The sequence below is a fragment of the Wolffia australiana genome, chromosome 6 (assembly GCF_029677425.1).
Source record: "Wolffia australiana isolate 7733 chromosome 6, ASM2967742v1".
Classification (NCBI taxonomy): domain Eukaryota; kingdom Viridiplantae; phylum Streptophyta; class Magnoliopsida; order Alismatales; family Araceae; genus Wolffia; species Wolffia australiana.
In genome coordinates this window covers 16,555,413-16,567,294 of record NC_135840.1, presented here as the reverse complement: position 1 = coordinate 16,567,294, position 11,882 = coordinate 16,555,413, and the positions used below count along the sequence as shown (strand labels likewise).

At 36.0% G+C, this 11,882-nt stretch overlaps 1 protein-coding gene across 1 annotated transcript; it reads left to right on the top strand.

Moving 5' to 3' along the window:
- The first annotated feature begins 2,691 nt into the window (after positions 1-2,691).
- LOC144704988 (rapid alkalinization factor-like) lies at positions 2,692-3,000 on the top strand. The gene has a single exon (XM_078577568.1). It carries the CDS (start codon positions 2,692-2,694, stop codon positions 2,998-3,000), a length of 309 nt encoding a protein of 102 aa, XP_078433694.1.
- Positions 3,001-11,882: the final 8,882 nt, after the last annotated feature.

Here is an 11,882-nt window from a genome sequence, read left to right as displayed (position 1 = left end):
TCATAAAGACACATGTCTACCTTTAGCCTTCCATGTCTAACAGTTTTCTAATGCATCGAGTGATGCAAATTGGGTAGGAAATAGTACAAATAGACGATCAGCAGGACCTTCATGGTGAATATTGATAAAATGGTATCCCGTCGAGCTCTAAAGCATACCAGTTGTTGGTAGATCAAGAATGGAAGCAGAATAAAAAGAATTAGCCAGTTGTGCTTAAAGAATTCTTTGGGTTCAGTATGTTTGAAAGTGATCAATGTCATGGATGGGAACTTACCAATCATGTGTTGCGATAATATCAGATCAACATACCTGAATGCAAATCTAGTTTTTCATTCCAGTATGAAACATAATGAGATAGACTTTCACTTTCTCAGGGAGAAAGTGATGACTAAAAATATGCAGATTCAGTTTGTATGCAGTGAAGAAGTGGCAGATGCACTTTCCAAGCCGTAGTCCAAATTTCAGTTCAATGTGCTCAAAGTGTTTGAGATATCATTGCACTTGACAGACAGTGCTCAGTGAGTCAGAAACTTGGCCCATTGTAAGCAGCCCAATCAGCAACACGAAGCATCACGTGGACCAATATGATTATAATAAAGAGTAGCTAGTGAAATTGAAAGCAAACCCTTAAACAATTCTATAAGATTGAAGATAGTTAGTATCAAAGATAGATATCGAGGATTAAATATGGATATAGCTGTTATGTTTAGTTTTAATGACTACGATTATATCTTGATACTGCTGTTTTATTTAGTTATAACGGATAGGTTTACAACCTGATATAGCTGCTTTATTTAGGTATAACGGCTAGGGTTAGCTCATGATACAGCTGTTTTATTAACATATAATGGGTAGAATTAAGTTGTAAAAATATTCTAATAGAACCACTATTGTATAATAGTATAAATACTAGTCATTTTAAAAATAATAATAATAATAATGGGAATGTAGCGATCTTCTCATTGTCTCGGATCCCCTTTTCTCTCCCCCTCCTCTGCTCTTCGTACTTCTTATTGTTATTGAGATCTGTCCTCATATCTACATCCCGGGCCATTTTATGTTTTTCCCTTTAAATTACTCCGGGACAGAGAGGGAGAGAGAGAGAGACGGTGAGAGATACAGAGAGAGAGAGATACAGAGAAAAAGAGAGAGAGAGAGAGAGAGAGAGAGAGAGAGAGAGAGAGAGACGGAGAGAGATACAGAGAGAGAGATACAGAGAAAAAGAGAGATAGAGAGAGATACAGAGAGAGAGAGAGAGATACAGAGAGAAAGAGAGAGAGAGAGAGAGACAGAGAGAGAGAGAGAAAGATAGACAGAGAGAGAGAGATACAGAGAGAGAGAGAGAGAGAGAGAGAGAGAGATAGACAGAGAGAGAGGGAGAGAGGGAGAGGGAAAAAAAGGGAGAGAAAAATATAGATAGATAGAGAGATTAATATATATATATATATATATATTTATATTTATATATACAGCGAGAGAGAGAGACAGAGAGTATCCATTGTTGATGGAATAACGAAGAAGTGATATCGATGGACGAGGGAGACACGGCAGAGATAAAGAGAGATAAAACGCGTATGAGCTGGAAGGCATTTCATTGACTCACAAAAACAGTAGTATATTAAGAAGGATAGGTGGTAGGTGCCTAGTCAAAGTCACGTTCAATTGAAAGGTCGGTTGCCATGTTTTAATTCATTCCATGCTCTCCGCAGGCAACAAGGCCACCCGCCGGGGCTGACTTCAACTCGCCGACAGCCGCCGCTAGTCAATCTTGGTACATAAATAAAGAGGCGTTTGGTGACTTCTCTTTTCTCGTTGGAATAATTTATGTATGTATAGAGGGAGAGACAGTTGGCATGAAAGTTCAACGCGGGGAATAATAACTTGTACTCCTATCTAACTCGGGATTTCTTTACACCCCATCTCCTATATTCTATAATTTTATCTTAAATAATGGCAATAATATGGCCCAGAATTTCGCGTAGTTAAGAAGAAATCACAGAAGTGAGACAGTGTTTTACCCCCTGTACTTTGATCGTTCTCCAACCAGAATTTTGCTCTATAGAATTATGTGTAGATATATCCCAAAGGAAGAGAGAGAATACAAAAGAGAGAGAGAGAGAGAGGTCCCCAAAATGTTGTGGGACCGTCTTAATTATCATTTGTCAATTCAAATTTATTGTTTCTTAGGGATATCTCCTACATCTTACCCTTTTGCCTAAAGTATGATAGTACTGACCTCCAAATTTTCGACCAGTAAAACACTGTTTTACTCTCCGCAGTTTGATCGATTCCCGACGACAAATTCGCTCAAAAAGAGGGTCTTGATCTTTACTAAATGTATAGATATCTGAAATGAAGTACAGAGAGAGAGAGAGAGAGTGAAAGAAAAGATAGAGAGAGCGTTGGCACCAAAATATTGTTTTAACTATCGGTTATCGGATCTTAAATATTATTTCTACAAGAATAACTCCAACATTTTACCACTTTGTCTCAAATAATGATTATAATGACGTCCACAATTTCGGGTGGGTGAGAAAATCTCACAGCATTAAAACACTGTTTTACTCTCTGTAGTTTTCATCGACCGCTCTATAAAGCAGCTCCTAGATCTACCCAAAAGGAAGTAGAGAGACGGATAGAGAGAGAGAGAGAGTGAGAGAGAGAGAGAGAGAGTTAGAGAGAGAAAGAGAGATGGGTGCGAGAGAGACGACGCTGGTCTTGGCGCTGATTATGGTGGGAGTGCTGGCAGCCGTGGTGGGCAGTACGCGCGTGGAGATCGACGTTTCTCTCGCTGCCGGGCGATGCAATGGATCGATCGGGGACTGTCTCGGAGAGGCCGAGTTCGAGGCCGATTCCGAGTCTACTCGCAGAATTCTACAGCAGAGCGGCTATATCAGCTACATCGCCACGAGAAACAGCGGCCGCCCCGCGGCTTCTCCTGCGCGCAGAAATACACGCTACGTCCAAGGATGCAACGCTTACCAAAGATGCAAGAGCTAACATTTATTCTAAGAACAACCCACTTTCCGAGGAGCGTTTTTTACGTTTGGCCTTTTATCGCAGAAATCGAGGCCGTGTTATCCTTGCCTGAACGCATGTCTATTCTGAGTATGTTTTCATAATTCCGGTTGTCTTGGAGATGATGGGTGTTTGATTGTTCAGAATTTCTTCTTGAGATTGATTTATCTTTCTCTTTTCATGTGTGATGGAAGAACGGAGCTTTATTATTTCGAGGGAATTTTGGTGGTGAGTTTGAATAGATTCGGACCCGAAAAATAAACAAATTTGGATCCAAAAGGGTATTTGTGGATTTGAAAAGCTTACCAATTGGGAAAGCTTTGATTTTTCTGCGGGTGGAATGAAGATCTTGAGAGGAGTCGATAGGGTTTTCTTAATTTTCATCCAAAGACTACGAGGAATTGATAGCTGGAATACTTGTTACCAAATATGAAAGAACTAACCTTTACTTTAAGAACAACCCACTTTCCCAAGAGCGTTTTTTACGTATTGCCTTCAATCTCAGAAATCGAGGCCATGTTATCCTTGTATGAACGTCTATCTATCTGTACCTGTGTTTTAAGAATTCCGGTTTTCTTGGAGATGATGGGTATTTGATGGTCCAGAGTCTATTGTTGAGATTGATTTATCTTTCTCTTTTCATGTGTGATGGAAGAACACATCTTTATTGGTGGAGGGCATTTTGCCGATGAGTATGAATAGATTCAGACCCAAAAAAATTTCAAAAATTTTGGATCCGAAAGGGTGTGCGAGGATTTGGAAAGCTTTCTAATTAGGAAAACTTCAATTTTCTGCGGGTGGAATAAAGATCTTGGGAGGAGGAGTCGAAAGGCTTTTCTTGAGTTTTGTGATTTTCTTCCGAAGACTAGATTTCGGACGATCAAAGGAGACGAGTCGTTTTCTGATGAGCTGGGATACTTCTTAGCAAATTCTAGCCTATGCAGTGAATATATATAATACTATTATAGTTGCGTGTTCGCCAGAGCAATCGATCTCTCCTTTATGGGGGATTTTGAGTAGACATTTGATTTTGGTAAATGGGCGTGAATAGATTCGGGTCCAACAGGACAATTGAAGCTAGAAAAACGTTGAGTTTTGGGGCCCGATTAGGAATACTTGAAATAAAGATATTTAAACCACGATTTGATTTCTTTTTCTCCACAGAATAATTCTGAACAAAGACTTGCTTTCAACCTATCAAACGATCAGCGTCGTTTTACGATGAGAAGGAAGAATTAATGCAAATTTTGTTTTTGAACTTAGTAAAATTGTATAGCTATTACAATTGCGGTGTTGACAGCAATCGAACTCCGATTTGAAGGGGATGGGATTTTGTTACTGTCTTGAACAGATAGAGAATCTGAAACCGAATAGAGAATCTGAAAGTTTCGATTTTTCTTGGAGAGAACTGAAAATCTTGAGAGCAAGAGTCGATTGGCTTTCCTCCTGACCTTTAAATTTCTCTGACAGATTTGGTTTCTTCTAATCAAAGGAGAAACGTAGTTTTACGATGAGCTCGACTATTTTTTTGATTATCTTGCTTTAAAATGGATATTACAATTCGATTGTAGTTAGGGGAGGATTTTAGAGAGGGGGACAGCAGTATTGGCCAAAAACATCTATAAATGAGGCTCTCCCCCAATCATTTATCTCTATTTAACTATTTTATCATGCATTCATATCAAGATTAAACTTCCAAAAGTAATGGAAAATAAAAAAGATGATTCCTAACAATTCAAAATTCATACCAGCTTGTTTTGTTGATATTGATGAAAGAGTGGTGTAAACAACGCAAGAACAATGGTGGGTATCCATCAGGCTTCAATGAAAATCATTCAAGTATTTCTTATGTTGACGTTCACTTCAATAATCTTAACTTCATTTGCTTCCTGGATCATCATCCCGATTGAATTTTGAGGGTACAATGTCAGCCTTCAGAGCAAAACCAGCTGGAAAAAATAAGAGAAGGAATACATTAATAAATTAAGAATCCTGCAGGTTGTAAAATCACTTATTTGAAAAAGAGTCGAGTTTATTATTGAAAGAAATTTCAATTTTATGTAGACGGAACCATGGATAATTTCATACAGACATGAACTGAGATTTACTGTGCTTCGAAAACATTGTAAGGTGGGAATGGTATATTGAATGAACCATTCTGGTATTCATTATTTTATGAATCGGAACATTACTTTATTACTAAAGGTACGAAAGATAACATTTTCAATTAAATACTCTCACTTTCTATTGGGATAAGTCATTGATGTCTAGATGATCTGTTGATATTCATGTATTAAGAATAAAATATTATGTATGATACTAAGATTTTTAATTGATATCAATAGTTATTTGATTAAAATATTTTAATCAATTGATAGATAGAAATTAAGACGGTTGAAGATGTGATCTTTATTTAGGAAATAATTGAAACGGATTTGGGTCTAGTATTTCATTGGACAATATGCTTTTCATATTGTGACATTTTTTACTGACAAACTCAATTTCAATCTTGTTCCATTTGAGTCAAACTGACCGTAATAAGATTGCATTGATGTTTCGTTCAACTAAGCACAACTACATTCATATTAAGTCCGAAAAATTGATTATGACTGAATTGAAATATATATGTTGAATAATTGGAGAGTTATTATAGTACTTCAATTATTTATCAGAAATTATCTTTCCAAAAAGGCTTGGGCTTGACTGAGGCTTTTATTTTATCTTCACATACAATCAGTCAACTAATTGACTGAGGGCCTATTGTGCTTTGATCACAACCCATATTCAGGCATGCATCCCTTTAAACATTCATCAAAACACACATTAAAGCATTGTGCTAAAAATGTCCTTAAAGCTTAATCTTCAGATACCTTATTTGGTGAATCAATATTTTGAGGCTCTGAGTTTTAAGTATTGATGAGACAATATTAAGGTAAAGTCATAGCTTGAAAATACCATTTTCCAATCATTTTTTTATTTCAGTGACATAAAATGAAGATACTGACTTATCAAGATTATACCTGATGCCTACACAGTATAATTCTTTAAGCCAAGTAATGAAAAAAATCCTTTCAAATTTTCCTTCATATTGGAAACTAGTAAATCACTACTATTTCGTAAAAGAGGTGACACATTGGTAGAAAAGGCAAATATTTTTCTTTGGTTATAGAGATTATTACCCTAGTAATGGTAATTTAACACATAATATGATTTTGCAAATGATTTATAAGCTTAATTTTTTAATTTAAGCTTCTATCGTTATACGTAATTAGATGACCTGATATAGAGCGTCTAATAGCTACTTGTGAAAGTATTTAATGAATGACTGAATGGAGTAAATTAGACATAAGTTTGGTGAAGTACATTAAAACAACTTGATAAATTAAAAATGCTTCTAAATTAAATCATACAATGAGAAAGTGATACAAAAATCAGATATGAATATTAACAAACACAGGGATAAGTTAATTTTTTATCTCTGCTGTCCATTTGTTATCATAAATGAATAGGTTAAAACTTTCTAGATGAAATATATTTTACCGAATAGGTTTACCGAATAGTTTTTTGTTTTTTGCATCTATCTTCTAGTTTTGGTTTTCAAATTTTTTTATATATGAAGTAAGCTGATGGACCCAAGAAGAGCCATGAAAACATATATATCTTAGAGAAATTTCTTGCACCCTTTTCTTGATGTTCCATTCATTTTTGTATAAATTCTCATTTCATGCATTTACTTCGGCATTTTCTTCAACAACATTTTTTAATCAAACATCTACATAACTTTCAAGCTCATAAATTATCATTCATAATATACTGCAAGATTATAGCTTTGATGGGCTTGCTTTTTGCATGTTGGTTAGGTAAATTTTGCAGGGCTGAAATTAATTAAATAAAAAGAGAAAAAATGGGTTGTTTAGAGTAGCCAGGCACTAGTAGCAAAGTGCTCAAGCCCGTCTGTACTTCCCACGCACTGCATGCAAGCGCTAGAGCCTAAGGCTCAATAGAAAGGAGGATGGAGTCCCACCAAATCCACAAGGAACCCACATAGGCCAACGGTAGTGAAGCCCATGCATGCGCACATAGAAGGGAATAGTTTTTATTTATTAATTAATTAATTCAACACAAAATATATAGCAGTGCTTGTCTTTAAATCTCTCCATATGGTATTAAACTTCATTTATCTTCTCAATTGCAGACCGACCAGCTGACAAGGATGATAAATGAATCACTGCCCAAGGGGCCACAATTGTTAAAAATTTTAGAAGAGAATTTGACCGGGCTTCAAGCCAACTTGGCCCAAAGCCCATGTCATAAAAGGCCTATATTTAAGATGAAAGAACCTAATCTCTGTCATCTGATCTCTTTAGAGAAGATAGGATGGTGGGGCTTAATACTTACTCATGCTCTCTTTTGTAGGATTGTGATTCTTCAGGGGCTGCCGACGAGGATAGTGGGGTAACCCAACTAACCTGTTAAAAGGTCATCCACTAACAAGGAGGCTGATAAAGAAACGATTTAGGCAAAGACGGGGTGCACCATAAAGTGATGGACCCATGGCTAATACTTAATTGCAGTTTTTGGACAGAACCAAAATGGATATGACAACCAAGGGTAAACTCAATTTCATCAAACACAGCCATCATTCTCATCGCCCCACCAAGAAAGGCCGACAATAGGGGTGGGGACCACAGACTGATCCAACAGCCCAGAAGTGTTGTTGTGTCCGGCGTTAGTTGATGGAGCAATGAGAGAGCTTCTCGCGACCCTTTAAATCTGATTTTTGGTGCCTCATTTGGGTACCTCTCATAATAGGAATCAGGGCAACAACGGAGACCTGCTCAATTATTTTGCATTCATTCGAAGGTTGTGCCAGCCACAGAAGATTTTTAGAGCATAAGGATGGCGCCAAAGAAGGCCTAGGGAAAGGGAGAATTGTGCCAATAAAGAGGAGAAGAGAGGGGGAAGTTGTCAATTGTGGTTAGCCAACAACAACCGGCATCCCTACACTATATTATTCATTAGGATAGATCTGGTGCTTCTCTTGGCTTAATTTGGATGAAAATCAATTTTTGAACATATTTAATTGATTAAGTTTCAGTTTGAGTTGAACATAAATGTGATTTTGTGGTGTTTTCATTGTGCAGCCTCTTTGAGGCATTCCATCAAACATGTTCCAGGTTCTGGTGGATTTATCCTATTTTCCCTAGATTTTACCTCATAAAAAATACCAAAAAATACTTTACTCCTAACACAAGCTTATCGTTCCAGGGGACTGAAAGCCCTATGACTTGGAGGAGATCCAGTTCCGGGAGTGAGGGTCTTGAGCATATGTGAAGAAAGACGAGATGACAAGATGGATTTTATACCCTCTGCAATCTCTTAAGTAGTGCCAAAACTTTGGAAGGCTTAAATCATTTATACATTGAAGATTAAGCTTTAAGGGCATTTTTGAACAATGATTTAATGTGTGTTTTGATAAATTTTCAAATTAATATATGCCTCAAAAAGAGTTGTGATCAAAGCAGAATAGGTCCTCAGTCAACTATTTAACTGATTGTAAGTGAAGCTATTTAGTTTGACCATACGTTAAACAAGTCAAATCATGTATTTAGGACTTGTATTTTCTATGACTTGAAGATACACATATTTTTTAACACTGTTCAAATATTTGTGTGAATTTTGATTCCATTGGATTTGTTCAGGAACTTATTTAAATTCCTAATTACTATTTTTGAGTATTTAAGGCTGCACTTACTGATGATTTAATGAAAAGTAGTTACACAAAAATTTTGCTATCCAATGGTGATATTTTTATTAAACAGAGGTGGTTAACATACCTAAAAATTAAAGATTATTTTAAAGCTCAAATCCTTGGCATAACAGCTAGTTTTTGCTTTTCAGTCTTGAAAGGTATTTTGAAATTATGGCAAGATTGTAAGTATGAAACTTTACAACCCAAATGATTATTATTTTATATTTCTCATCCACAATCAATGCATACGACTGTTGAACTTATGATAAATTACCATTATGCCCTTTAATATTTTTAAGTCCTTATATACAATTTGAGCCCTGATTTCAAATCCCCTTCTCCTTGCCCTTTGAAAATTACAATCCAAAAGTTTGAGAGATCTCTCGATCCTAGGAGCAATTTTGAAGCAGTTTTTGAGCATTCTTTAAACAGATAATTTTTTGCTAACATCATTCCAAGTCCATAGAACTTGGAATTGTGTTTTTTGATGCAGGGTGTTTCAAGATTTGAAGGAAATAAGGCGGGCCTCCGAATTTCCTACATCCTCGACCTTTTGATAAGTTAACAATCTTGAGCATATTTTTTATACTGATTTTGAGCTTATGTTTAAGATATGCATTGTTTCTAACATCCATACAAAACCAAAAATTTTATAATTGAATCATTTGGTTGAGTTTTGAAAGGGTTACAGGGGTTTAAAGTTGGACATCGAGGAATTGGGTAGTAAACTAAGGATGTGGAAAGAGTGATCTCTGGAGATTTATCTGATTTCATTTTGAATAATTTTGTGAGATAACAGTTGTGTAAAAATAGGTTACAAAACTGTTTCAGGTATAATCATCACTTTTGGGGCAGGATTGAAAAATATATTTGAGTTTTAAGCACCAAAGGTCAAACATGAATCAAGAATTTCATTCAAAGAAAAACATGGAGGCGAAGAGCACTAAAGAAAGAACAACCATAAACATGGAGGTATTACTGAAGGGAAGTCATAGTTGTTTTTATTCATATGTATTTCAACAAGAATACTTGTATGTCAAAATTTTATTAATTGTTGAAATACATATGAATAAAAACAACTATGACTTCACTTCAGTAATACCTCCATGTTTGTGGTTGTTCTTTCTTTAGTGCTCTTCGCCTCCATGTTTTTCTTTGAATGAAATTCTTGATTCGTGTTTGACCTTTGGTGCTTAAAACTCAAATATCTTTTTCAATCCTGCCCAAAATGTGATGATTCTACCTGAAACAGTTTTGTAACCTATTTTTACACAGCTGTTATCTCACAAAATTGTTCGAAATGAAATCAGATAAGTCTCCAGAGATCACTCTTTCCACATCCTTAGTTTACTGCCCAATTCCTCGATGTCCAACTTTAAACCCCTGTAACTCTTTCAAAACTCAACTAAAGAAAGAACAACCACAAACATGGAGGTATTACTGAAGTGAAGTCATAGTTGTTTTTATTGATATTTATTTCTGAATTAACAAAATTTTGATATAAAAGTATTATTGTTGAAATGCATAAAATTGGTCCTTGTCTTGAAATACTATTTAATAGCTCTCAAACAAAGTGATGTTGACGAGAAGACATTATTCAGAAATATACTTTTATTTAAAGATATTTTTTATCACTCAGGTTAAAGCTTTGGGGGCCATAAGAAGAAGGCTTTGGGGGGCAAGTTGAAGTAGATCAAGTTATGTCATTCTGTGGAAGCCTTTGAGGGTTGAGGACGACAAAGCTTCATCGAATTTTTCTTTCTCTTGGTATCCTTGTTCAGCCCTATTTCCAAGTGATTTGCTTGAGGGCATTCACACAAACATGGTTAGAGCACATCATCACCTCGGATGGATAACCCCGAACAGCATAAAGGATTAGCCAAAGCTGTCTAAAAATGATAATTTTGTCTTCCATTTCCTCTACCTCATTTCTTAGGTAGAGAAATCCTGGGCTAATTAAAAATTAAAACACAATACAGATAGAGAATCTAATTAAGGATTTTTTATTACTCATCTAGTGATTAGTAAGAGAAACCAGAAAGTGTATGGTGAGAGGGTGATACCGATGATCGAGTGATGACAGCAAGATAATACAAGAGCGATGTGATGAAAAGAATGAGTAGTGTTGGGGGGATGACGAGTAAGATGATGAAGATATGAAAATGTGCACATGGTAACATGCAATCAAAGGGTTGATAATGTCAAATTAGATCAGAAAAATTAAGCTTTTATACTAATGGTTTACCGCATTTTAATATTTGCACTAGCATTCTTCACCACTTAAATATACAATGAGAAATGTATGATTTACTTTCCTAAACTCTATTTTTATATATTTTATTGATTTTTGAGACTAACCCCATTTAACTCTTTAGAGTCAAGTGGATTTCTCACATCTTCTTGCAGTTTTATTTGGTAAATAGGAATTAGGTAAATACAATGGTGAATTTGAGATTCAAATGGGAGGAAAGTAGAAATCTAATAGATAATAAGAGTAGGCCTAATACACAAGAAGTCCATTATAGAAGCCCATTCAAACATCATTAATGATTGGGTCAACTAAAGGCAAGAATTGTGAAACTAACTCACAATTTGAGTTTGAAAGGTCTATTTTCAAATATGAGGAGGGCACGTGGGTCCATGCAGGAAATCAAGAATCCTAGCCCCCCCATGCCCTTGGAATTAAATCCAATGGCTGGGAGAGTTAGGGCATTTCTATTTATTCTCTTCTACCCTCCCTTTGTGTCCCAGCTTGGATGTCTGCTCCCAATTTGTTGTCGAAGGCCTAGTGCATCAGATTTGTTTGATCCATTATTTTTCTACAAGTGTGGGAGAGAGAGTTCAAGGGTGATTAAGATTCTTGGAGAAACAACACCACTTGGCCCTTGGGGGAAGTGACAACAACCTTAGTAATATCTCTTGAAAGTTTGATTTTAATTTTATTGATATTTTTTATAAGTAAATTTCCAAATAGCCTATACTTCAAGCTTTCCAACGCTTCAAACAGCACTGAAATTTTCCCCTTGTAGCAAAATTTACATTGCTTTCAGTCTCCTAACCGCCCTACGGAGCGCCGCCGTCCACAAATTGTGGCCAAAGGTTTTCTTCAAAG

Coding starts and splice junctions, on each gene's coding strand:
- LOC144704988 (XM_078577568.1), top strand. CDS start 2,692: ATGGGTGCGAGAGAGACGACGCTGGTCTTGGCGCTGATTATGGTGGGA.